Below are 27492 nucleotides of genomic sequence, written 5' to 3'. Positions count from 1 at the left end.
ACCAATTATGATAATGAAACTTCTTTGATGTGAGTTGTTGAGTTATTAGAGGCATGCTTATCATCTTCATAGAAAAGATAAAAACTTTAATTAATTAAAACAAAAATGTTATACATGGGTTGTGCTTATTTTGCATGGTTCAATTAAATATGGGACAAATAAAATATTTTGCTATATGTACAATATATGTACAATGTAAAATATAGCAAGACACCATGTGAACTTAGTAAAGAACCACATCAAATGTGGTGTAAGGCCATTGATTGGTGCTACTGTGGAAGGACAAGAGATTGTAAGAAGTAAGTTATTATGACAGAGCACAACATGAGAATATTCCACCAAATAGGACAAAAATCATAAGACCCTTCTCTACTTGAAAGTCTAATGTGGCTAATTACTAGAAATTTAGTTAGGGACTTCATTATCAGAATATCCGGTGGGACTCCTGCGGGTAATAAGAAGCTTAAAAAATGAAGCCCATTTCTTTGAAATCCGCGAGTTACTTTTATCGTCCTACTATTTTCTTAAATATTGTCCGCTACTTAAGTATCGGATGACATTTTCCGCTAAATTTTTTCATTTTATAACATCCGCTACTTAACTAACGGATGGATAAAAATAGGACGCGTGAGAAACACGTAAGTCAGCAAAAGTAACTCCCATATAGCAAAACCCAAATATGGTACCATTTTAGATAGGGGTATTTACGATATGCAAAAATAACCTTCCTTCAAAACCATTAGATTATATATCGAAAGAGGAAGTATAAAAAAAGGAGTATTTACGATTTTATCGGATCTATCTAGGGTCTTTTTTAGTGTCACAATCTTTTTTTGTTTCCTGTTTTCATACCAGAAAATTTTTCACAATATTTTTTTACTTATTTGAAAAAAGAAACTTTGAGATTGCTGAATAAAAAACGATCTATGGACCTTCCCCTTTTAATAAATTATCTGGCATTAAAGAATCAATATTTGTTCTTGTTTTTTAGTAACAATGAGACATTCTGTTCGTAGGAACAATAAAGAAAATAATACACAAAGATAGCCATGGGCCATGGCCCATAAGGCAATGAGGAATCTTAAGAAATTTTACAAACATTGGGTGTGGAAAGTGAATGAGGCACAGCTGAAAAGTATAAAAATGCCAGCACAAACAAGAATTGGATGGGAGTAGTTAACTCTTGAGAAATAACTATGGAATAATTGTAACATAATAAATAGATAGTTGTGGTGAGGTATGATGGATTAATTCCTGCCATCTTATGCTACGATTCTTAATGTTTTGTCCAACTATTTATGGTTTGATCTAAGTTGTGCTTATAGTTTTACCACTTATCAGATTATGCTGATTTGGTGTAAGACATAAAATTAACTAGCTACAAAACATTCCTAATGTCTAACAGCAAAGGGTAACATTGCAACTAATTTGTGCTTAACATTGCTTTTGTTTTGTTGAGTAGGTAGTGTTCTATTTTGGTGTCATCATCTCAGATTATATTCTCAAGTATCACAGTTACCAAAAAATGTAGCTTAATCCTTTCATTTATCCTTTTTAAGTGGAACAACTTGAAGAATAAGATGGTGCAGTGAGATAAAAGCCAAAATCATCAAAGCAAGATGAAGTATGGTAAAAGTACTGCATAAATGGCAATTAACACATTAGATAAATAATGAGGGAAGATTGTTGCAAACCCATTACCCACATGGGATGTTTGGTTTAAACTACCACAAAATTAAGGTGGCAGAAAATGAGGTACCAACCACATAAATTGTGAAAATTGTATCAATGTGGAAAGCATTATTCTGCAGTCTCAATGGGATGAAAGGAGTGTCTAAATTGGGGAAGAAAAAAAAACCAATTTATGCTCCCAATAATTCAAGCATTTCAGAAATTTTGGTCGCGTAATAGTCCGGCTGAATATTATTTGAAGGGTCTTGTAGAGCTGATTGAGTTGTGCAACCTGTTTGCACAAATAGAAGTAATCACAACATGTTGGGTTAGGTGTCTATATATTATGCAGAAAAATACAAGGCTTGTCATAATTACCTGAAAGCACTAAAAGAGTTTTGCAACCAGCACTTTGTCCGAACAATATATCGGTATCTAATCTATCACCCACCATACACATCTTGGAGCAACTTAAATTGAATCTGCTTGAAATAGTGTGTTATGTTCTGAGAGGAGAAGAATATAAAGTAAAACAAATCAAGTCCCGGTAGACTTAAATCAACAAATTTAAGAATTTAAGTTTCTTACTTCTCAAGTAAAAAGTCCATCATGAAGGTTGATGGTTTCCCGACTACAACAGGCTCCTTCTGGGTTGATCCACACACGGCCGCAACCATACACCCCGCTCCTGAAATACAAGTTTTATACATTATTATTAGGACATACAATCAAGTTGCATATAAATCTCGGTCGTTTAAGAATAAAATAGGATATAATAGAGGACCAGGCCATTCTTGGGAAGGAGTCATATGCCCAACTGCATCACGGTTGGTGGCAATGAAAAGGCATCCTGGATTTTCGCGTATGCAAAGGGTTCCATACCTGTTAGATGAAATGTGAGATATCAACATATGGGACGGAGGGAGTGTTACATAATTGTGGAGTGAATTCTTAAAGCAATGTTTTGTCTAATCAGAATTTAAGAGGATGCTGCCATGAACAGTTAGATGAATTTGATGAAAACAAAAATCTACCTATTCTCCTACAGTATACTTTCTAAGTCGATCACTTTAAGAAAAAATCTCCTGCTTTTGGTTCATTTAACTGTTGAAAAACTGCTTTAATATATTATTAATAAAAAGGCGATTTGTTAACTATAACATTTTGCAGTGTTGTAATAGGTCATCGAGGGTTCTGAACTAAAATATTTTGAGACAAAAGGAGCACAAGATAAAGTGCTCAAGAAAAGAACAGAGGAAAATATTTTCTTACTGGAGCTTGTAATAGTTAATTTTTGGATCTATACCAACCACTACAGCTCCGACCTGCAAAAGTGAACTAATCAGTTAACTGCGAGCAGCTATCTAAACAAAGTTACTCAAAGTAACAACAGGCAAGGTGTTACATTACACTCTTATCATGTTCAAAAATTCCACTCTGCTTCCAGTCTATTGTTTTATCTGCATCACCCTGCAATTATTGAATGCTTCAGTGAAAATAACTTGAGTGACAATCCTAACAAGCTGCATGATTAATTGAGCAAAACTGTTTGTGCAAGGGTTTCTTTTCTAACAAGACATTCACAATTACATGTTGCTTACCCCTAATTAGTTCCTATTCAATGAAGGTAAAAAATAATCATACATGACTTGAGCAGAAAAAATAATTAGACAACAACAAAAGCGTTGAGTGAAATATAACTTAAGCAGAAAAACTAATCTGGTAAAACAACAATGCATGCATACATGACTCTTGAATTTCCCTGAACACACCATGTAATTCAATTTCAATAAGGGACAAAAGGAGATGGACTATTATCCATAAAGACTTACAGGACCACCAAAAGCTGTGAAGCCAGCAAGCTGCAACTCATCCAGTATACCATCCCCACCAATCACATAAACCTGAACATTGAGTAGTAACATTAGCTAGTCTATACACTATACACTATACAGGTAGGTGACTAATTTTGACATGAAATATCTAAAAGCAAACCGAAAACTAGGGACCCTATTCGATATAAGCAAATATTTTTATGTTTTCACTTTCAATTATGAAAAAAGATATACATATATATATATATATATATATATCACTTACTTTTATTTATGTTTTTCAAAAATAGTAGAATGCAATGCAGTGACCATTTTATGTAAATGAACCAAGCCATGGCATGCACCATTCTCCATTAGCTACTAATTTAGTTGGTAACATAAAAAATGAAACAAGTGGAGGCAATGGAGTAAGCAATGCAAGAAAGAACCTTCTTTTGGGTAGGGAAATTGTTGAGCTTCAAGTACATAGCAGCTGCAAAAGACGACGAGAATATCTCATCCTGTAAGTAAAACAAAAAAGATAACTAGTAAGGACCGTAGAAATGAGGAAACATGAAATTGAAATAGAAAGAGAAGCAAACCGGGGAAACAGAAATTCCCAAAGATTTGAACTTTTCAGCGAATTGGCTCCTAGACTTCCAAGAATTATTGGTGACAAACACCAACTTCTTCCCCTAACAAAGAAATTGCATATTAATATTAATACAGAGAAGCATTCAATTTTTTTCAAAGGGAAGAAAAAAATGGCGGAACAAAATGATCGAAAAATATCAAATTTAAAAAGATCGGGCAATTTAATCTCTCAAATTTATGAAATATTAATCAATTTAGTTCTGTTAGAAATAAGATAAAACCATTGATATGGCTCTATCCTAACACCTTAAGGTTTTGGGATAATCGGTTATTTGACATGGTATCAGAGCCATATCAATGGTTTTATCTTATTTCTAACAGGTTATTTGACATGATAAAACCATTTTTTTTTTTTTCATCCATCAGAATATCCTTTAGTAAAAGATGCATCAAAACGTATGAAAAATCTTTATATTGACTTAAATATCCTCTTGCTGCATCAAAACATGCATACAACATTTAAAAATGTGGTTCCTAAATATTAGTTACATTAGTTAGTTAGACTAAGGGACTGTTTGGATTAACTTAATTGAGTTCATCTACTGACATAAGTTTTGTAAGACTGTTTGGAAGAACTTATAAAAACAACTTAGCATTTTTCAACTTATTTTCATAAGTTCTCCAATATATATAGCTTACGAAAACAACTTATAACATATAAAAGCAATGTAAGTTTATTTTATGTTTGGTATAGAATTAGCTTATGATGATAAGTGTTTGTGGTGTAAGGTGCAAATAAGGTGTTTATCCAAACATGCCGAGTTAGAATAATTAGTTAGTTAGAATAATGATAATAGTAAATTTGATTGTTAATTGAGAAAATTATAGAATTGAAAGTAGTTACCTTGGAGCGAAGCATGTGGAGAGTTTGAGAAGCGCCATCGATAAGTTGATCACCCTTCCAAATCACACCTAAATAATATATATAGAGAGAGAGTTAGTTACAAAAATGAAACTATGAAGAAGAAGAATGAAACGATTAGTTACTTAGTTACCATCGCAATCGAAGAGAAAAGCTTCGACTGAATCAAATAGATCTTTCAAATTATTAACTGAAAGACGCTGCGACGACGAACTCATCAAAGCTCTTCACTGCAATCTGCGTGCTCCCTTACTTTTTCCCTCCTTCTTCTTTGCGTAACTAACCATCCAAGCCACACGTTTCTTTCCTTTTTTTTATTTTTTTATTTTTTTTTTATTTTATAATTAAGGTGACTAATCCATTCTGATATCTATAATCTATAATCTATAATAATATATAAAGGGGATAGGGGAGTTTGGACTGGCTTTTTCTTTGGTCCATTTTGCCCTCCACTATCATTTGAAATAACACTTAACAATAATATCCTTGATTTTTTAGTAGTAACAAAAATCTTTTATTAACAAACTCATAATAACATAAGACATATTTTTTTTGGACATAAGTTAGACACAGGCAGGCGTTAATAAAATAGATTACTTTAATAATTTATCCTTGTTAATTTAAATAATATTTCAAATTGTATATCCTTTATTATAATTTTACTCTATTAAAAAATATGCATAAAAATATAAATATATCAATAGAAATAGAAAGAAAAAAAAAACAATAAAAAGATTAGAGATAGTTTAGTTGTCCTTGGTAATTTTAATAATTTTATATTCTACTCTTAAATGTAATTTTTCCCAAGTAATCATTTTTAGTTGTTGAAAAAACTTACGCCTAAAAATATGAATCATTACCTAATAATTTTCTACTCTTAAATATAATTTTACTCAAAAACTTTCAAGAACTTTTTTGCTTATACGGTGTTTTACTATGTTCAAAAACACCATTACCAAGTAGAAAACCTCACAAGTCACAGTAGACACATGTGTACTATAAGACCGTTTTTCAAAAAATGTGATTTTTAATTGTCCTCCTGAGTTCCTAGAGCAATAAAGACTCACAACACTATAAAGTGTTGGACTGTGATCTTCATCAAAACAATTGGTGAAAGATATTTTGTGAGAATTAAAACAAAGAGAGTGGTAAAATGTGAAAATAGTGGCCGCAATTCAATGGATGATATTTATAGCAATGTTTTAAGAACCGGACCGGAGGTCGAACCGTTGTGACAACTGGTTCAAGGGTCAACCGGTCGGATCGGTTCAACCGTTATTGAACCGTTTATATTGAACCGTTCATATAATTTTTTCACGTGTTTGAGTCTATGGTTGGAAAGGAAAGATTTTTGATTTTTTAACCTTTCAATTTCAATCCATCGTTTTTTTTAATTAAAAAATCAGTTTTTTTTTTTTTTTTTTTTAAGTGAGAGAAAAACCGGCCGGTTTTCCGGTTCACCGGTTCACCGGTTCACACCGGTTCACACCGGTTCATACCGGTTCACACCGGTTTTTGACCGGTTCCACTGACTAGCGGTTCTTGCTAGTCGACCGGACCGCCGAGGGCACCGGTTCGTGGTCGAACCGGTCGGACCGGCCGGTCCGGTCCGGTTTTCAAAACATTGATTTATAGGATGTGTTAACATGTACCAATATGTATATCTTAAGGAGTAATAAATAATAGTTGGTCCCACTTATTTTACTTTGAAAGAAGCAGCATCATAAAATGTGTCTCATAAAAAAATTTAAGACAAAATTGTCTTTAACTATATGACAAAGCAACACAGCCTCCTTCTTCGTTCCATTAGTGTACACGAGGATTGTCTTTAACTTTGAACCAAAACAATTAAATCAATGTTTAGGTAGCTGATTTTTAAAGAAGCTGATTTTTTGACAAAACACCAAATTAATACGGTGGATTAGTGGTGCAAAAAATACGGTGGAATAGTTACCTAATTGATAGGAGTTCAGGTATGCTCCATTGCCTTATTCTCCATTGTCTTTCCATTACCTTGCTCGGATCGTGACACATGGATAAAAACCAATCAATGATTCAGATTAGATTGGAATATCAATTCTTTTTTTTTTTTTGATAAATCAATTCTTCTTCTTCCTTGTCACAAGAACCCATCTACTTCTCTCTCAGAATTTTTGTCTTCTCCGTCAACTTTCAATCTCTCCGTCGTATCTCCATCTCTCTATCATAGTGTCTCTCACTCACCGTCGCCGACAAGACATCTTCCTTCCTCACCGCCGCACCGCCGCGCCGCCGCCGTGTCTCCCTGCCACTTTCCCCCTTTTCAATTTCGGTTAAAGATGGTTTGATTGAAATTGAAGATTATCACTGAAACTGAAGATTGTTTTGGTTGAAATTGAAGATTGTTTGGTTGTAATTAATTTTAGAGTATAATTTTAAGTTGTAATCTTCCCCTTTTGTTTATGTTGAATCTTCCCCTTCATTTTTTATTTTGTTTTATCAAAGCATGACTGCCTTATCGGTCCTCTTCTTATTCTTATTGTTTTGATGTATTGGTAGAACATCTACCTTGTTGCGACAAACTTGTTGTTATAAGGAATAGTGACTAAGAATTTTGTGTTCTGTTATGTTACAAGATTGAGATGATGAGTTGTTTATTGATAAGTACCAGTGATAAAGAAAATATGTACATAATTTTCACATCAAAGTTGTAATATTTTCTTTCCTTTTTTTTTTCCTTACATTTTAAATCTGGACCATTGATTAGTTTTTATTCACGTGTCACGATCTGAGTAAGGTAATGGAAAGCAATGGAGGATAAGGCAATGGAGCATACCTGAACTCAATTGATAGGTTGATGATATAGGTAGTTAACTTGAGTCTTCGATGTTTTTTTTTTATACTAATTTTGGATAGGTATTAAATACTTTCTTTTGTTGGCGCAATTAGGCATTAATTAGTTACCGGATATGAGTGCATTAATAAGTCTATAAAAACAACTAACAATATTTTCCACAAAAGAAAATATAACAAGAAATAAATATATTATATAGTATGGCGTATTTAATTTCTCCATTTCAGACTGGTTTTGTTCCCGGGAGAAATATTCATGAGAACATAGTAGTGGCTAAAGAGATGGCGCATACCATGCATCATATGAAAGGAAGGAGAGGAGTTTTTGCAATTAAAGTTGATCTTGCTAAGGCCTATATGATAAACTGAGCTGGGAGTTTATTTGGCGAATTTTGGTTGAAATAAATTTTCCTGATGCTCTCATTAATGTTATTATGCATTCTGTTACGAGTGTTATGACAAATGTCAAGGAGACCTATCTCTCCATATTTGTTTGTGTTATGTATGGATAAGCTTTCTCATCTTATCCTTAAGGAGGTTGAGGAAAAGAGGTGGAAAGGAATCAAAGCTGGTAGGAATGGTCATGTGGTCTCTCATCTAATGTTTGCTGATGATCTACTAATTTTTGGTGAAGCAAGTGAGCAGCAAATCAAATGTATCAAAGACACTATGCAAAGTTTTGCATGATGTCTGGTCAAGAAATTAGCCAAGATAAAACAAGTATTTTGTTCTCTAGGAATGTAGAGAGATGCATGAGGAATAAAATTTTAAATATTTCTGGCTTCAAAGAGACAAATGATTTTGGTAAATATCTTGGTGTGCCACTGAATGGGAGAGCCCCTAAAAGAGCAGACTTTCAGTATTTACTTGATCAAGTAAGCATGAAATTGTCTAATTGGAAGGCAAAGCATCTATCTTTTGCGGGAAGAGTTACGTTAGCTAAGAGTGTTATTGAAGCAGTTCCTGTATATCCTTTCATGTCTGCTAAAGTTCCCAAGTCAGTATTGGATGATATTGAAAGATTACAAAGACAATTTATTTGGGGAGATACAGATCAAAAGCGCCGATATCACGCAATTGGCTGGGAGAAATTAACAGTTCCTAAGAGGATGGGAGGTCTCGGCTTTAGGAAACTTGAAACAATGAATAAGGCTTGTTTGCTTAAACTTGTGTGGAAGTTTCTCGAAAGCAATGATGAATAGTGGTGTCGTGTTCTAAGAGGAAAGTATGTAGGGAATGGAATGCAATTTGGAGATAATAGTAAGTCAAATGATTCTAGCCTCTGGAAAGTGTTGGTTGAGCTTAAACCTTTGCTCGATAGATTCAGCTATTGGAGAGTAGGTGATGGTCGCACCATTGACGCTTGGAATGAAGCTTGGATTGAAGAAGGCTTATGTTTAAACCAGCAAATTTCGATACCACCTCACCTTAGTGGGCTGAAAGTATGTGATTTAGTTAACAATGATGGCAAATGGAACTGGAATCTCATCACTAACTGGGTACCGACAGTGTTACAGCAGAAGATTGCTGCAATTCTTCCACCTATGGAAGAGTATGGTTGTGATGAGAGACTAGGAGTTGGAGGTAGCAAGTATAGCTTTTCGGTTTCAAGCATGTATAACAACTTGTGTGATTTCCATGGTAATGAGTCTGACAGCACGTGGAACATGATATGGAAGCTACAAGTTCCTGAAAGAATGCGTGCCTTTGTTTGGTTGTTAATGCATGATCGGCTGCTTACTAATTCGACCAAAAGTAGCATGGGCTTGGGGCATGCTATGTGCAATTATTGTGGAGATGTTGCAGAAATAGCCATATATGTCATGAGAGATTGTCCTAAAGCAATGCAAATTTGGGTTACAGTGGTTCCAGCAAATGACAGAGGGAGTTTTCTTATGGGAAACGTCAAAAATTGGGTTTGTTTTAATCTGCAAAATTCTGTTAATTGGGACAGGAGGGGACAGTGGCGCGAGTATTGGGCACAAGCTTGTCATTGTCTATGGTATTGGAGAAACAAGGAGATTCATGATGAGGATTTTGTGCGTCCCACTAGACCTGTACAGCAGGTTATGAAATTATTAGGTGATTATATGCATGCATTCAACAACAATATTGTGGTGCTAGAAAGAACCAGGTCAATTAGGTGGATAGGCTGGAGTCCGCCGAAAATGAACTTTGTCAAGTTGAATATTGATGGTGCGTATAAAGAAAATAGAGCTGCAGGTTGTGGCGGGGTTATCAGAGGTTGCGAAGGAGAGTGGCTCGGAGGATACGCCAAAGGAGTTGGTTTGTGTAGTTCTTTTGTGGCTGAGCTGTGGGGAGTGCTAGAAGGGTTAAGGTATGTGCATCATATGGGCTTCACGATGGTGGAATTAAACATTGATTCAGAGGCAGTGGTGAAGGTAGTAAAAGCCAGACAATTGGGAAGCTCCTCAGGAGCAGCCTTGATGAAGCAAATCTGGCGCATGTTGGATATGAATTGGAAAGTTGAAATCTCACATACTTATAGGGAGGCAAACAAATGCGCCGACGCATTGGCTAATTTAGGATCCACTCTAGATAAAGAATTGATTTTCTTTGATGATTGTCCATCTCACATTAGAGAAATTTGTACTGCTGATAGATTTGGGATTACAAACCCCAGATTGATTCCTGTGTAATTCTTCCTTTTCGGGCTTAGGCCCTCATGTTTATATAAAAAAAAATTATATAGAAAGTTTTTTACTCAAAAAAAAGTGTAGATTTCTTTGTAACAAAAAAAAATATTAGATTTCATTGCCACGTATTATTAGTAATTTTAAAAATAACAGGGGTGGCCTAGGCCCATGTGCGACATGGGCCGTGGCACAAGATCTCTTAAAAATGAGGGCCACAAAAAAAATTCTAGGGTAGTAGTATTAGTAAGTTAGGGGGTGAAAAAATTAATTATTTTTTTTTTTTGAAAAAGCTAAAATGATATATATATAAATATGAACAAAACAGCCTCCTCAGCACAAGGTGTGCCAAGATAGACTAAACAAAGTTTACAGTGAGACCAAGAAAGAAATACACAATCAAAATCATACAAGACTCAAACATAATAAGGGACTAGACCACCAAACATGGTAGTTTGAAACTAGAGTAACACTCGTCATCTTCAACCACCTATAGGAAAAAAGCTTGATCTTGTCCATCATCTGAAGAGGAGTACTAATTGAGCCTGTAAACAATCGGTGATTTCTTTCTGTCCAAATAACCCACACGCTAGCGAGCCAAACAAGCTGCAAAAAAGACCGACGTGCTCGAGATCCACCAGCTGAAAGAGTGAACCGAACAAAATGATCCCGGATAGAAGTAGAACTCGTCGATGGGATGCCAATCCAAGTGCACACTAAAGCCCAAAGGGAACCAAAACAGCTGCATGAGATGAATAAGTGATAAGCTGACTCTGCCTCCCCACATCCAGAAATGCATAACTGTGCTGCAGAAGACAGAATGCCTCGAGAAATCAGGTTTGACTTTGTAGGCAACCTGTCCCGCAATAAGCGCCACGCACAGATGGATACCTTCAAAGGGACCTGAGAATGCCAAATGAGGTGCTCCGCATCATCTATAGTAACCGAATCAAGGGTAGTCAAAAGCTCATAAGCTCCCCGAACACTGTAGCCTGTATCCGGATCTGGCTGCCACTGCCACCTGTCTGTAATATGTGCCTGCAATGAAATGTTAGAAAGTAAAGTCTGACACTCCTCCAACATCTCCTCCTCCCAAGCCCTCAACTGCCTCCGCCACACCCACGCTGCCCCATCTAACCCCCAACCCAGAGTAAACATCTCAGCCACCGTAAACGACTTGGTCTCTGACAAGACATAAAGACGACCAAATCGCTCACACAAAGGAGTCTCATCCAACCAGGGATCTATCCAAAAGAGAGTATCAGAGCCATCCCCAACCCTCCTAACCACATGCTCCCCAAACCATCTCCCTCCTGACTCACCAACACCCTCCCTAATCCTCGCTATCTCGCGCCACCACGATGACCCTCTACGGCCTCCATCTCGCAACCTCCCTCCCTCCACCCCATACCGAGCTGCCAACACCCTAAACCACAACCCCTCTCGATCAACTAACATCCTCCAACACCATTTACCTAAAAGTGCCAAGTTAAACTCCCTCAACTGTCTAACCCCCAAACCGCCATACTCCTTACGTAAACAGATAGTTTTCCAATTAATCCATGCGATTTTCCTAATATCCTCACCCCCACCCCAAAAAAATTTAATGAAAAGAGATTCAATAGAGGAAATGATACCTGAAGGAGCTTTGAAAAAGGAGAGAGCATAGACAGGTAGAGACGTCAAGACAGACTTTAGCAAAACCAAACGACCACCAACAGAAAGAAAACGACTCTTCCACCCAGATAATCGAGTTTTTAAACGATCCAACACTGGTTCCCAAAAGCTCAGACGCCTCGAATCACCCCCTATAGGAAGCCCCACATAAATGAAAGGAATCTTTCCCACTTTACAACACAGAGCAGACGCAGCTTCGCCTAACCAGGAGTCAGGAATATTCACCCCCACCAGCATACTTTTGTTAAAATTAACCTTCAAACCAGACATAGTCTCAAACAACACTAGAGCAGCTCGCAATGCCCGTACATTACCCCAACTCTTCCCCCCAAGTAGCAAAGTATCATCAGCGAACTGAAGATGGGACACCGAAATAGTATTAGTTTCCCCTATTCTATACCCCTCAAATAAGTTACGCGCAACCAATGACTCCATCAACACATTAAAATTAATTATTTATGTTAGAAAATGTTGTAAGGGCAGTAAGGCCCAGCCCAACCCGTTTTCCTAAGAAAAAAACAGATAAGAGAAGTCTATCTTCTTGTGTTTTGCGTTCTACGTATTCTTTCTCAAAATCTCCATTAATTCACCACCACCAGGCGTGAGGCGTTGACCTGCCACCATCACCGGTGGCATTAACGTCGGTTAACGGCTTAACATTGATAGCAATTGAGAATAATCTCTTGGATGACATACAATATGAAGACTTGATTGATGAATTTGCTTCACAAAATGCAGCAAGAATGAGTCGATTTAAGTAGCGAGAATGTTTTTTTATAAGCAAAGTAGCTATAATGTATTTTGTTATTATTGTTAGACTATAAATCTTTTTTATGTTAATTACAAGAATGATTATAATTTTATGTTATTTGCAATTTAAATCGATGATGGTTTTTTTATAATAAAAAATTACGTTTTTTTTATTAAAGGCCCACTTTTATATTTCGCACAAAGCCTCCGAAAAACTCGGAGACGGCACTGCTACTCCGTACTATATTATTATTTTGTTACTTATCAAAAAAATAAAGATATTATTTTGTTTTTTTGGTAGAAAAAAACTAGTATATTATACATTTATACTACATTAAATAAAAAAAATGTAGTATATTATAAAAAAAACTAGTATATCTCTTTGCCACATCATTATTAATAATTTTAAACATAAAATTGCTAAACAAAAATAGGTCTGTGAACAAAGTAGTATATTTCTGTTTCACGTCAAATCCTCATTTGAAAAAAATAAAATTGAATCAACAAAAAAAAAAGTATGAAATATATGAACTAATATTATTAATGAAGTAATCCTCTCTCTCCCCACAATGTCCACGTATGAAATTGTTTGTTTAAGTATTTAATTATTTTAAATTTAAATAAAATTACCATCCAAAAAATTCTTTACACATGCCTTCAATAATGTCTTGCCACATCTTTAATAAACATGACATATCATATGTTTTTAAATAGGCTAAATTAGTTAAAAGAAAGAAATTTTAGGTTTCACAATGGTCCCTTAAAGAAAAAAAAAGGTTCAAAATGGTCCCTTAAAGAAATATCCGTTGATCACAATGGTCCCTTCCGTCTAATTTTCACTGAAAACGTTAAGTTGCGATGACATGGCAAGTCATTTTCCAAAAAAAAAAAACAAAAGGATAGGTTTTTTTTTTCTTTTTTTTTTCCAGATCTCATCTTCACCATTTCCTTCATCTTCTTCTTATGTTGATTTGTTGTTGTTGTTGTTTCCCACACCTAATTACTATGTTATCTCCCCTAATTCCCAAATCCTTGTTCCTTCTTCATCTTCAATTGAAATCAGGAGAGAATCAAGGCACACAAAATCCTTGTTCCTTTCTTATTCTCTTCAATTGAGGTTGTTGTTATTATTGTTGCCTTGTTGGGTAGATTTTTTCATTTTGGTTTAAACCCATAATTTTATTTTGGTAAGAAAAACCCAGAAATTCGAAGAAATGATGAACATCCAATGTTAAATTTTAATAAAAAGTATTTTGTTTTGGTTTGTATACCATTACCTTTAATTTGTTGCAAATCTGAAAATGTTGAAGTTGCAAATCTTGATTTGTTTGATGAATTTATGAACATGATGAGGAAGATGAAGAACAAGGTAAATGAGTAAATGAAGAAGATGAAGAAATAAAGAGAAAAATTATTTAGTAATGGTGCACCGTTAGATATGGTGGACATTCAAAATTCAATGACCATTTAACTAATTTAGCCTTTGAAATACCATACATGATGTGTTGATATATTATTGAACATATGTGTAAAATAATTTTACACTGACAGTGCATATAAATTAAATTCTTATTATATTAGCTTATAAGTTTGTTTGATAAAATAAAATGTGTTTGGTAAAAAACTTTTCTCATTAGCTTATAATTTTTTTAAGATGTTATTTCAACTTTCAAGTAGCGTTTGAACTTATAGTTTTTTACAATTTTTCCATTTTTAACCTTTAATTTAGTTTATTATTTTTTACAAAATAAAAAACTACCCACAAAATATACATGTTCTTTTATGTCATTTTATATTTATCAATCATTTTAAAAACTAATTTTATCAAACACTTTAATTCTAATCAGTTAACTTTTCAGCTATCAGCTATAAACTAACTTATCAACTATAAGTTAGCTTATAACTTAATTTTATCAAACCGACCCTAAATTACTAAATTGGTTCATGTCTTTGTAATTCATTCTCAAATATGTTTTCAATTCTATAAATATTTTTAATTAGTCTCTGTTTTTGTCAAACGTTTTTCAATTTGGTTTCTTTATTAACTGTATAGTTTCACTTACTCAAATAAGTTTTTGTCTTCACGCACTTAACCACTTTTTTCCCTCCATTGTGATATTCACTTGAGAGGGCGCACCGTTGATCAATACCATTAAAATCTTGTTTTTTCATTTTTTTTTTAATATTTATTTCCCAATGAAAGGCTTATGACCTTTGACTATGTAATACCAATGTCATTGTTCACGTGACACTTAATACTTCATATCAATGTATTTACCCGTGCTAAAAAATAAATGTCAATGAAGGACCAAATTAAAAAACATTTATCGGAGACAAAAATTAATTTAAAATACCAAAAGTAAAATATCTATTTATTAGATGTCAACTTTACGTCAAAAAAAAAAGATACATGAACCAACTTAATAATTTATTCTATTGAAAAAAACATACTAGCTTATCATAGCATGATATTTTTAATTTTTTGATTATGCACGAATATATTTGACCGGTCATTTGAGAAGTACTAACATATATATTTTTAAATTTTCGTCAAAAAAAATAAAAATAAATTAAACGTACCACGTGAACCATACATATCTTAAATTAATTTTAAATTGTATAGATCCACTGATTCCACCCTATTAAGCAAAACCATAACCACGAGATTAATCTTGACTTCACTATTTAGTCAACATTCACTAACAAGATTTAATCAGAACCACTCATTGGATTAATATATTTGTAAACACGAAACACCTGATAATAACTATTTAAAAACTCCTTGCACCATACTCGTGGGTTGCAAGAACAACGTGGCCAGCGTTTCACGGGATCCAATTCCAAAACTGGGAACTAATCATCCAATTAGAAAATGACACGTTTCAATTAAAAGAAAACACTTCTTTATGATTGGTCAATATTAGTACGGAAAAACAAAGTACACTAGAATATTTTTCTGTTTTTTATGCTTTGCACTTGAGATTGAGAGCATGCTAAAATTGCAGTTCCTTAAATTAGAAAACTTATGTTGATTTTTTTTTTTTTTACACAAAACTTATGTTGAATTAAGTCCACAAAATTTGACCATAAAAATTAGGTCCATAAATGAAGGCGTTCAATTTAATTTGGTTGATAAAATATTTTTTAGGATTTAATTTATATATACTTGTAAAATTATTTGTCCATGCATCATGTAATATGCAAAATAATTGAGATTTAAAAAATGGAAATTAATTAGTAAAAAAAAAAGAAATGCAAATTAATTTAAATGATAAAATCTATACATGCATCATGATCAATGGTGGTTACAACATATTCTTTCAAAATATGCAAAATAAAAATCTTAATTCTCTCACTATAAAATGAAAAATCTCGATTTTGGAATATAAAAATCCTAATTTTCCCACTATAAAATTATAACTTATGGTCGATGACACTTGGCCGAGATATGCACTATTCTAAGCCTAAACCACACAATCACAATGCTTTTTTATTTGATCATCAAAGTGTTTACAGATACACATCTCATTTTCAGAAGTTGTCATTCAATAACCTATCATCAACGACCCTTACATTTACTTTCCATCAGAGATCTTATATTTGAAAGGATCAAAACTCAAGATTTCTCATTTTTCACACTTAAGGAGTACTCCCTCCATCCCATAATATAAGCAAGAAAAATATTTTCACACTTATTAAGAAAAGTAAAATATGATAATTTGAAGGATAATTTTTTGTGTTTTTGTTGAAATAAGTTTCATGGGAAGATGTAAATTTTTTTTTATTGGTTATTGATTATAGGGAAAAGAAGAGAGAAAGTAAATTAAGTAAAAGTTCATCTTAAAAATTATAAAAATTGATTTTTTTTGCTTATAACATGAGACGTGAAAAAATGATTTTTTTTTCCTTATAATATGAAACGGAGGGAGTATGTGTGTAGGATTAAACTACTTAGATATTTTTTTTTTTGTATTTTTTGTACATTTTAAGAAATTTCTTGCTGGCTATTATCCAATCCTTCAACAATGCACTGTATATGTACAATACAAGAGCGATCCTTCCTGGCAACCATTTCCCGTTAAGTCATATTTTACATTTTCACTTAAATATAATTAATTGCTTACAATTAAATTGAATAGAAAACAATTTAAGAAATTGAACAATTGGTAGGGACATAAGCATTTTAAATGCAGAAGTCGAAATTCGAACCCCAAATACTTCACTTATTCACTTTAAAAAAATGGAATTCTTACTTGACAAAAATAATAATAATAATAATAATAATAACACAAAATAAAATGTAATAGAAAAAGACTTAGTTTATTCACATATTTGTTTACTATAGAAATAATAATAATAATAATAATAATAATAATAATAAAGTATTGCATTATTATTTTAAGGTGTTAAGTATTTTTTTTATTAATTAGTTCATTTTTTTTTGTTACAATCGAATCGAGGATTGAACTCATAGCCTTTAACATATTACCCAAGCCGCTCACCACTAAACCAAATCTATTGATTTTGCATATTACAATGTTTTTATCGATCGAGTTATATGTATTGCAACAAATGTTAAATAATTTGACACATATTAATAATGAATTGGTCTAACTAACTCTTACGTATAAAATAAATTCGATTATGTACACAAAAAAAAAATCGATTAAGAAGAAAAAACTCATCTTATATGCTCCATAGAGATTAATCATGATGATAGTGAAAATTTCATACTTTTTTTTTTGGTATATGTGGATAAAATGACAAATTATTAAAAACTCTTGCACACAAAGATAGTAAAGACACCCAAGTTGGAACCTCGATGATGATGATGATATCCGATTTAACAATTTCGACATTTCTATCGTCGAAATATAATTTGGGGATGGGTCACTTCTTACCAAATAATTTGTTGTTTTTGGCTTCTTCCCCCCTGACGCCATCCAGCCAAACTCACTCACCGGCCGAGTAGCATCTCTCTCTCTCTTTTCTCTTTCTTCCTATTTCCATTCCTCTATTTATACTCTCATTGCAATTTTATGAACCATTCACTACAAACTTTTTTTTCATTCATTCTCTTTCTCTTTCAATCCACAGTTCCTTTTTCTCTCCTTTTTTATCAATGGCAGATCTCAAGTCCACATTCTTGAATGTCTACTCTGTTCTCAAATCTGAGCTTCTCCATGACCCTGCTTTCGAGTGGTCCGATGATTCTCGTCAATGGGTTGATAGGGTATATTATCATCATCCACCTCTTTCTCTTTCATATTTATTTATTTCACAATGGTGTGTCGTGTGTGTAATTCAATTATCCAATTTCAAATATTCAATCAATTTTTTTTTTCTTAGTTGTTATGTTTTGGTTGTTTGAAACTTGCTAAATTTTCATTTGGATGAAAAAATGATGAATTTTGGTTTGATTATATTAATGAGGACCAACATTATGTTTGTCTGAGTGGAACTGAATTCGGATCTCGATATGAAATTTAATAAATGGGATTGTGAAAGGAGACCCCACTAAAGGTCGTCAGTCAATTTCGCAAGATCTTGATGTAAAGTCTTGGAGTACAAACCTTGTGAATTTTATATAATCAATGGGATTGCGAAAAGAGACCCCACTAAATATGGTCAGTTAGTTTCCTAGGATCTTGATATAAAGTCTCGGGGTTCAAACCTTGTGAATTTTAATAAATGGGATTGCGAAAGGAGACTTCGCTAAAGGTGGTTAGTCAATTTGCCTGACAGAGATTAGTCGTTGGTAATGTCGGTGGATATTTTATTAAATAAAAATTAGGTATTAGAATATGTGATGTGACATTGTATTGATTGTAGATTGAGAAACTTAATGGTTTCTTTTGTGGCTTTTTTTTGTGTGTGTGTGTGTGTGAAATTTTATCTTTACTTTGCAAAGATGATTTTTAAGTTTAAGTTTATGATAAATCTATGAAAAATATCAGTGAAATTTTTTGGAGTGATCAATGGATGTTTTTGCTTCTTATGGAATGAGTTATTTGCATCTCTTTGTACATGCAACATGTTCAAAGATGGTTTTTGCTTCTTGTGGAAACTTGCACATGGTTCTGTACTTTTTATGCCCTTTTATGTTTTCATGAAAATTTGATCATAATACTCTGGCTGTACCTTATGCACATGTGGCTGCAATTTAATTGGAACATGCAAATGTGTTTTGTTGTGCACTGATTGTATCTTGTACTATAATTTATTGCAGATGCTGGACTACAATGTGCCTGGAGGTAGGAATTGAGCTTTATTCTTTTTCGAAGTTTATGACGGAGTACTTAGTACTTGTTTAGATTGACAGTGAATTCGACTAAATCTCAGCGGTACTGTGATTTTTTTTTAAAATTCAAAGTGTAGTTTTTACCAAAATCATCGTCAATTTGAACATGTACTTACAAGTTTACTGTAACACCCTCCCTCGGAAGGAAGAGAGGGAGGGATGAGAGTGGTATTCAAGAAGCATTTATGAAATATATAAAGCTTATTGACATAAAATGTCATATAACTTACATTGCAGGGAAGCTGAACCGTGGACTGTCAGTTATTGACAGCTACCGATTGTTGAAAGAAGGGCAGACATTAAATGATGACGAAATTTTCCAAGCTAGTGCTCTTGGTTGGTGTATTGAATGGGTATGGCAATTAAAAGTGCTTGCTTTTGTAGTTTGTATTGTATTGTATGATTGAACTAATTCCCAATCATTTCACATGTGTACTGTGGTTGTATTGAGGAATCTTACAAATCCTCTGTTGATGAATTTTGCAGCTTCAGGCATATTTTCTTGTTCTTGACGACATTATGGATAACTCCCATACACGTCGCGGTCAGCCATGCTGGTTTAGAGTACCCAAGGTTTGAAGAAAACGCAAACATGTAGTTTCGTGATATTTTTTCTGTTGCTGATGCGATAAGATAATCACCTTTGATTATTCTATGATGTAGGTTGGAATTATTGCAGCGAATGACGGAGTTCTACTAAGAAACCATATTCCGCGTATCCTTAAGAAACATTTCAGGGGAAAGCCATATTATGTTGATCTTCTTGATTTGTTCAACGAGGTAGTAAAAATGTTAGGCTTTGAATTATGTGGATTTATTTCATCTTGCTAATAAGCTAAAAATTGACGGTGTCGACTTTCTTTTAGGTTGAGTTTCAAACTGCTGCAGGACAGATGATAGATCTGATCACCACACTGGAAGGGGAAAAAGACCTGTCCAAATACACACTATCGCTGTGAGTACAGAAAAAATAGGAAAACAATTGCATAGAAATTATGTTGATGAACCTCTTTTTTGACAAACATAAAATGCCGCCTTTTATGTGAAACCATGCAAAAGAAAAACTTGTGTACCAGATAACAGTTTTATGCGACATCCTTTAGTGATAGCTGTTTTTTTTCCTGTTAGATATGTACTTGGCAATCTTTACTGTATAAAATGAGGAATTTCCTGTTATTCTACTATCTTACAGCAGAATTTTGTGAGTGCTGCTTAAGATTTACAGAAAGAACAATGTCAAGTTCTTTTTGAGCTTAACATGCAGTGATTATGATGTGAAATCGGCTGATACCTTTTGTTTTCAAATAACATGCCAGCAAATTAGCAATAGTTTCAATGCAATTTTATATACTTTACTTCAGTTTTAGTCCCTTGGCTATTTCTGTGTTGAAAAAGCAATAATAACTAGTTTCGGACATCTTTTGCAGGCACCGGCGTATTGTTCAGTTCAAGACTGCCTATTATTCATTTTACCTCCCAGTAAGTGTTATATATTACTTTTTCTGTTTTGCTTCCCTAATTTAGGTTCCTTGTCCTTGTTCCTTGAGATACTGATGACAAATGATTCTTCAGTCACACTGTATTTCACACACTACTAAAATATAATAATATTTTTTATCCAGCTAGAAAAAATAGACGATGCATAGTTTGAAGTCACGTCTGTTATTATTTCCTATCTGTTTCATTTTGGAAAATCATATCACAATGGAATATATAATCTGCTATTATGTTATTTATCTTTGTATATGTATCTCCTATTTTCATAGGTTGCATGTGCATTGCTCATGGCGGGTGAGAATCTGGATAACCATGTTGAAGTGAAGAACGTTCTTGTTGAGATGGGAACATATTTTCAAGTTCAGGTACTTATCGTTAACATAGGTTTGATCTCTTGTATTTCTGTTGACCATTCAAATTCTAGAATGTTGCATGTCTATGTATACATGTCTCTCGCTATCAGCTTGAAATCTCTTTTAAAAAATGTGTTTTAAATTTAATCCATCTTTTCTCATCTCGTTTTCGTACTTGTTCAGGATGATTATTTGGATTGCTACGGTGATCCTGAAACAATCGGAAAGGTACGCATACTGGATCAAGCACGGATACCAGAAACAGAAACATAATTTTCTATTTTGATCTCATTTTTCGTTATCTATGGAACCAGATAGGTACAGATATTGAAGACTTTAAGTGCTCTTGGCTAGTTGTGAAAGCATTGGAACTTTCCAATGAACGACAAAAGAAGGTTTTACATGTAAGTGAGCTTCTTATTGTTTCTTGCTGCTTCTTTCCTTCTTTTTTTTCTGCCATGATTAAACTGGAATGACTTTTTGTGGTGAACAGGAGAACTATGGGAAGCCGGATCCAGCAAATGTTGCTAAAGTCAAGGCCCTTTATAATGAGCTTAATCTCGAGGTTTGTTCTGCGTCGTCCGTTTGCTAAATGAAATCCAATTTACTATATTTTCCAATTTTAAACTGTCAATGTACTAATTCTTTAATCTTACATAATCTAATAAATGACAAGAAACTACCTTTAACCTTAAACGACAGTCATTCAGAAACAGAGGTAGAAACTACCTTTCACTATTAGTTTATCGGGAAAAACCCTCCACATTGTAATTTTGCAATGTCAACATATTATGATTTTTTTTTTTGACGCAACATATTATGATATTTAGAAAGACCATCTTCACACATTTTGTACAAATGTCAAGCAAAATAAGTTAAAACGTTTCTACACATCATGATATTGTTGATTTTCTGACTAATTTATTCGAAATCCGAATGTGTAGGGTGTATTTGTGGAATATGAGAGGACGAGCTATGAGAAGCTTGTAACCTCCATCGAAGCTCATCCTAGCAAAGCAGTTCAAGCGGTATTGAAGTCCTTTTTGGCTAAAATTTACAAGAGGCAGAAGTAGGTTTACTGTAAGGCCAAGACCAACATTGTTGAAGATGCAGTAGAGGCTAGATAGAGTCATGTTTTCTGTGTGGAGCTGGTTTTTTTTTTTTTTTTTTTTTTTTAAAAATCAAATTTCTTACTGTTTCCTTTTTCCTTTTTAGAGGGGTGATTAATCTTGTTGTACTGTATGTTGTAAACTGCATTGTGATTTGTGATACTGGTTTTTATTATCAATAACATTTTCCTTCTAGAAGAATTTTTTTGTTATTTTTCTTAAGTTCAAACATAGACCTTGGTTTTGTCTGTGAAAGAAACAATAACAATGGACAGAGGAAATAAAAGAAAGAGATTATCATTATAATTTGCCTCTATTGGTTAGTACTACCAATGAGTAAACCATCAAATTTGTCTCTAACTTTGTAAGACACTCTCAAATAGGTATCTGACATTATGAATATTTCAAAAAGATCTTTAACTTTATTAAACAAGTGACCTATGCTTCTGGACTTTGAGAATATATATCTTTTAAGGTGTTTCTTTTGGCGCCCCGAAGTTTCTCAACATTGTCTGCTACTTAAGTAGCAGATAGTGTTTTTTTCTTCTCAATTTTCTCATTTTATAACATCCGCTTCTTAAATAGTGAACGAGTAAAAATGGACAAGAGCGGGGCGCGCGAGAAACATAGGGGTCGCCAAAAGAAGCTTCCTATGCTTTAGTTGGATCCTTTTGAAATTTGAGACAATTTAGTTTTCTTTTGGGCTCATAGGTTAATTTTAGAAATATAGGAGGTGTGTTTAGCATTCAACTTGAACACATATATTATATTTTTACTCACTCTTGTAATTAGTTGTTTTTTTATGATAACCTTTTTTTTTACAATTTTTTTTATGAGAAATTATAGTTAGTTCTTTATGATAATAGAATTTGCCAGTATCATCTACCAAAAAAAAAAAAAAAAAAATTTGCCAATATCATACCTTTTTTTTTTAAAGATAAACTGTCAGTTTGATATAGGGATGGCAAAAAAACCCAAACCCGAGAGACTCACCTGAACCCAAACTCAAGTCAACGGGCGAAACCCGATTTGACTGAGTTCGGGTTTGGGTTCGGGTGACACCCGATAATATGGGTGTGGGTTTGGTATCTGTCAAACCCACACCCGAAACCCATACACTCACCCGAAATATTTTATAATTACCTAATTACCCCCATAGTCTCCCTCAATTTCCTTGGAAGACCTTAAATTTTAGTTGTAATTTAATTTATTGAAAGTCTATGTTGTAATTTCTTGAAAGTCAATGTTTGAATTTCCTTGGAAGACCGTAATTTTAGTTGTAATTTAATTCAAAGTCTATGTTGTAATTTAATTTCTTAAATTTGCAAATTATTTTCAAATGTGCTGCGGGTTTGGGTTTGGGTGGAAAAAACCCGAACCCAATGGGTGTGGGCGTGAGTGTTGTTTTGCCACCCGAACAACTTTTGGGTTTAGGTTTGGGTGATGATTTCGGGTGTGAGTTTTGTAAGTGTCAAACCCGCACCCATGAGTGCCCGTTGCCATGAACGGTTTCATACTTACGTGCGACTAACTTAGAAAATTCCCTTCAAGATTTTTTTTAGTTGAACTATTATGAATCTTATCAACGACTTTTAAAATCTCTTGTGACAAATATTATTTTAAACCTATCATTTTCTTGTGACAATCATTCATCCTTATTTTATCTTCTAACCTAATCCACTTTTGTAAGTTTTCAATTTCTATCTTCATTCTTGATTTGTGGTTTTAGGTTAATTCTTAAAAAATTATTTGAAAAATTGAATTCAATCATGGAAATATCTTGTAGCAAAGATAGTGATACTTTTGTCACCATGACACATGATAGTAATACTTTTTTTGTCTTTCTCAGGCAATTTCTTTATATGGCAACAAATCAGCAAGTGTGACTAACCAACTTAACTGTCTGCTATCTCTAAGGAAAAGAAAAAGAGTTGAAACAAAAATTTGTTACAATTAGAATAGTTGACCAGACCAATATCTAACAATGGTAAATTCCGATGATTTTTATATCTGACAATAGTAAATTTTCGACATTTATTGTAAAAAGAATAAAAATCAACTATGCATAGACAGCATAGTGTTTTTGGCACGGGAGGGTGGTGCCCTCCAAAGCGGAACCAATAAATGGTGACATTTGACAAAAAGGGTTGACTTATTCTTCAACTTAATATATCAAATTTTTAGTGTGTATTTTTTTTTAACGGCGAATATATTATTAACCAAATTTCTGCACAAGATGAACAGAGATCGGTAAAAAAGTAATTACATAATAGGACGCCGTATATATGCGGAATGCTAAAAATAAACACCAAAACAAACTAGGGATGTACATGGATTGGGCAAATCCGGTTGACCCGGTCAAACCCACCCAATCCAACCCAAAAAAGTGGGTAGGGTCGGGCTAGTGGGTGGATATGAATTTTAAAAATGGAAAACCCATAAAGAAAATCGGGTTTCGGGTAAAACCGGACCCAACCCAAAAAATCCACTGATAGTGCTATATATTTTGAAATAATTTTTATGAAAATACTAAAGATTTTGCCATCTAATTATTAAATATTTTTATATTGAAAATAAGTTATACTATTTTTTTATGAAAATAAAAAGATTGCATAATTTTTATAAACAAATATGATAATTAATCACACTATTCATTGTTTAGTCATTTGATATTAAAAAAAAGTAAAAAAAAAATCATTTGGATAACACACTATCCAATCCATAAATTAGTGGATTTACACAAAAAATGAGTGATTATTTTTTATAGTGAAAAAAAGTTACACTATTTTTTAAGAAAATAGAATGGTTGAGTTATTTTTATGAAAAAATATAATGATTCGACATTTAGATATTTGATATAAAAAAATAGAAAAATAATTTTGGTAACCCACTACCCAAAATTTTGGATAACACACTATCCAATCCGAAATTTAGTGGATTTACCCAACCCGGCTCAACGTTATAACGAGTGGTTATTTTACTAGACCAAAATCGGAGTACCCTATGTGGTTCGGGTTTTGGCCAAATCCAACCCAATCTGACCCACGTACATCCCTAAAACAAACACTGCCGAATAGAGGTTCACCTCTTAATCCCAAAATTAGAAAGACACATCTCAGATTTCAGGCCATCTAATATATGTGCATTTTATTTCATTGTAGAAAAAGTCAATTTTTTTTTACATAATATTGACTTATTATATTTAGTAGATCACATATATTTATATATGAACTGCATAATATTGTATTATTTGAGCAATATATATATATATATATATATATATATATATATATATATATATATATATGAATTATAAAAATATTAATATTATTTAGGCTTAAATATGCAAAAGGTCCCTGCACTTACGCGTCATTTGAGTTTTAGTCCCTGCATTTTAAAATCCTTTCATTTTGCCACTGCACTTTCATTTTACTTTAAAAATGGTCCCTGAACCCATTTTTTGTTGAAGTGGCACATTTTTTTATGATGTGTCAATTTTATTTTACTTTTAAAAAATTACTTATTTAAGGGTATTTTGATCGATTCACTGCAAAATTAAATTAATCATCAATTCTAAAGTCCAGTCAACAGTGACAGATCAGCAAAAATGTGTCATTTCAACAACAAAAAAAAAGGTCTGGGGACCATTTTTAAAGTAAAATGAAAGTACAGTGGCAAAATGAAATGTTTTTAAAATGCATGGACTAAAACTCAAATGACTCATAAGTACAGGAACTTTATGCATATTTAACCCTATTATTTATTATCGGAGATGTTGTAAGAAATTATTTGGAAAAAAGCAATAATGATAAGGGAGAGGCAATTGTGCTCTTGATGAACCAATGGTTGTAAGGCAAGAACAACAAAATGGGGCAGATGCCATAGTCATTGATGATGTGGACCACTTACTATATGGGGAGAAGAACATTGATGACCTATGCATGGAGAATACAAGGACATGGAGCATTCTTGGTGTCTTTTGGTTAGTCATACTCATAGTTGTTTATGGCCCTCACAAGTATTGAAGTTTTGTTTTTGTTCTATCTATCTTTTTTTTTTAAGCAATTTGTTCTATCTATCTTTATAGCACAATTATTGTGTTCAGCCCTACAAATAATAGGATGGGGCTTATGCAATTCTTTATAAAAAAATAATGAGTAGAATGTTTATAATGTGTCATATTGGGTTTGGAACATATTCAATAAAATTCTACTTATATAAAAAAAAAAGGGGAAAAAAGTCTCAGCTTAATTAACAAGCATAGAGCTCTTTTGCATTTTTTTTTTTTTATTTTAAAAATTGGTGTGAACCATTAATGACTTTTTCCCATCACTTGTTCTTTCTTTATAGAAAGAAACTTATGTTGATTGAGCAAGTCATTTGACTTATCTTACAAACCCCAAAATAAAAGTTAAAGGTGAGTATACTTGGAAACACTGGTCGTTTTAAAAATTAATTAAAAAGTATAACATAAATAATTTTCGATGGATTCTTTTGAGACAAGTAGGTCTCTTGTATAAAATTGTCAACTCAGTTGATATTTGTAGAGATATTGATATCCAAAGATAAAGTTTGAATAAAAAAATTTCATTTTTTCTCTTCATTTTTAAAGTGTATGAGCAAGTTACTTAATAATAATAATAAAAAATAACTAGTTATCTTCAACGTTACTATTCATCATCCAAATGCATCTGTTATCAAAGAATTTTTTTACAACCTCTCATGCATAACCGGATAAAATGCAATATAGATGGGGCCTGCAATCAAAGCTTGGCTTCTTGTAGTGGTCTCTTTAGAAATCATGATGTTGAGTTTTTGTATTGTTTTGCTGAACCTTTAGACAATCTTTCTCCCTGTCTCGCTGAGTTGTGTGGAGCAATGAAAGCTGATGAGTTAGCTTATCAGTGGAATTGGAAGAATTTATGGTTTGAAATTGATTCAGTAATGGTTGTTTCACCTTTCAATAACATCTCTGATCCTGTTGCTTGGAACTTAAGAAACAAATGGTTTAAAATTAGAATCCTGCTTAATGAGATGAACTGTATTGTAACTCATATTAATAGAGAAGGTAACAAAGTTGCTGACTTACTTGTTTGTCATGGTTTGTCCTTGAATGCTATCTCACATTGGAACGTTGCTCCCAATTTCATAGGGATAGTCTTGCTAATCATCTAGGTTTACCTAATTTTCGTTTTTGTTCTTTTTGGTGGAGCTTTTGGTTTATGTCCTCTCAATTTGTATTTCGTTCATTTTTTTATATAATTTTCAGGTTGGTTTGCGCTTTGCTGCCACCCTTGGTTAAAAAAATAAATAAATAT

At 33.1% G+C, this 27492-nt stretch overlaps 2 protein-coding genes across 2 annotated transcripts; one reads left to right on the top strand and one right to left on the bottom strand.

Moving 5' to 3' along the window:
• Window positions 1-1625: 1625 nt before the first annotated feature.
• Window positions 1626-5361, bottom strand: LOC123898786 (phosphoglycolate phosphatase 2). Its single transcript, XM_045949797.1, has 11 exons — window positions 5135-5361; window positions 4984-5051; window positions 4088-4180; window positions 3935-4006; window positions 3504-3575; window positions 3082-3141; window positions 2944-2996; window positions 2456-2553; window positions 2260-2359; window positions 2050-2153; window positions 1626-1963 (listed from the first exon to the last, which is right to left on the bottom strand). The coding sequence occupies exons 1-11, from the start codon at window positions 5217-5219 to the stop codon at window positions 1863-1865; spliced, it is 906 nt and encodes a 301-aa protein (XP_045805753.1). The 5' UTR covers window positions 5220-5361; the 3' UTR covers window positions 1626-1862.
• A 12421-nt stretch (window positions 5362-17782) lies between these two features.
• LOC123895274 (farnesyl pyrophosphate synthase 1) lies at window positions 17783-22375 on the top strand. Its single transcript, XM_045945528.1, has 12 exons — window positions 17783-18147; window positions 19144-19168; window positions 19453-19568; window positions 19702-19788; window positions 19879-19995; window positions 20082-20170; window positions 20643-20694; window positions 20982-21077; window positions 21249-21293; window positions 21380-21469; window positions 21559-21630; window positions 22010-22375. Exons 1-12 carry the CDS (start codon window positions 18037-18039, stop codon window positions 22136-22138), a joined length of 1029 nt encoding a protein of 342 aa, XP_045801484.1. The 5' UTR covers window positions 17783-18036; the 3' UTR covers window positions 22139-22375.
• The last annotated feature ends 5117 nt before the right edge of the window (window positions 22376-27492 follow it).

Source organism: Trifolium pratense, linkage group LG7 (assembly GCF_020283565.1).
Source record: "Trifolium pratense cultivar HEN17-A07 linkage group LG7, ARS_RC_1.1, whole genome shotgun sequence".
Classification (NCBI taxonomy): Eukaryota; Viridiplantae; Streptophyta; class Magnoliopsida; order Fabales; family Fabaceae; genus Trifolium; species Trifolium pratense.
The sequence above is the reverse complement of the archived record's forward strand: the minus strand, read 5'-3'. Positions and strand labels throughout refer to the sequence as shown.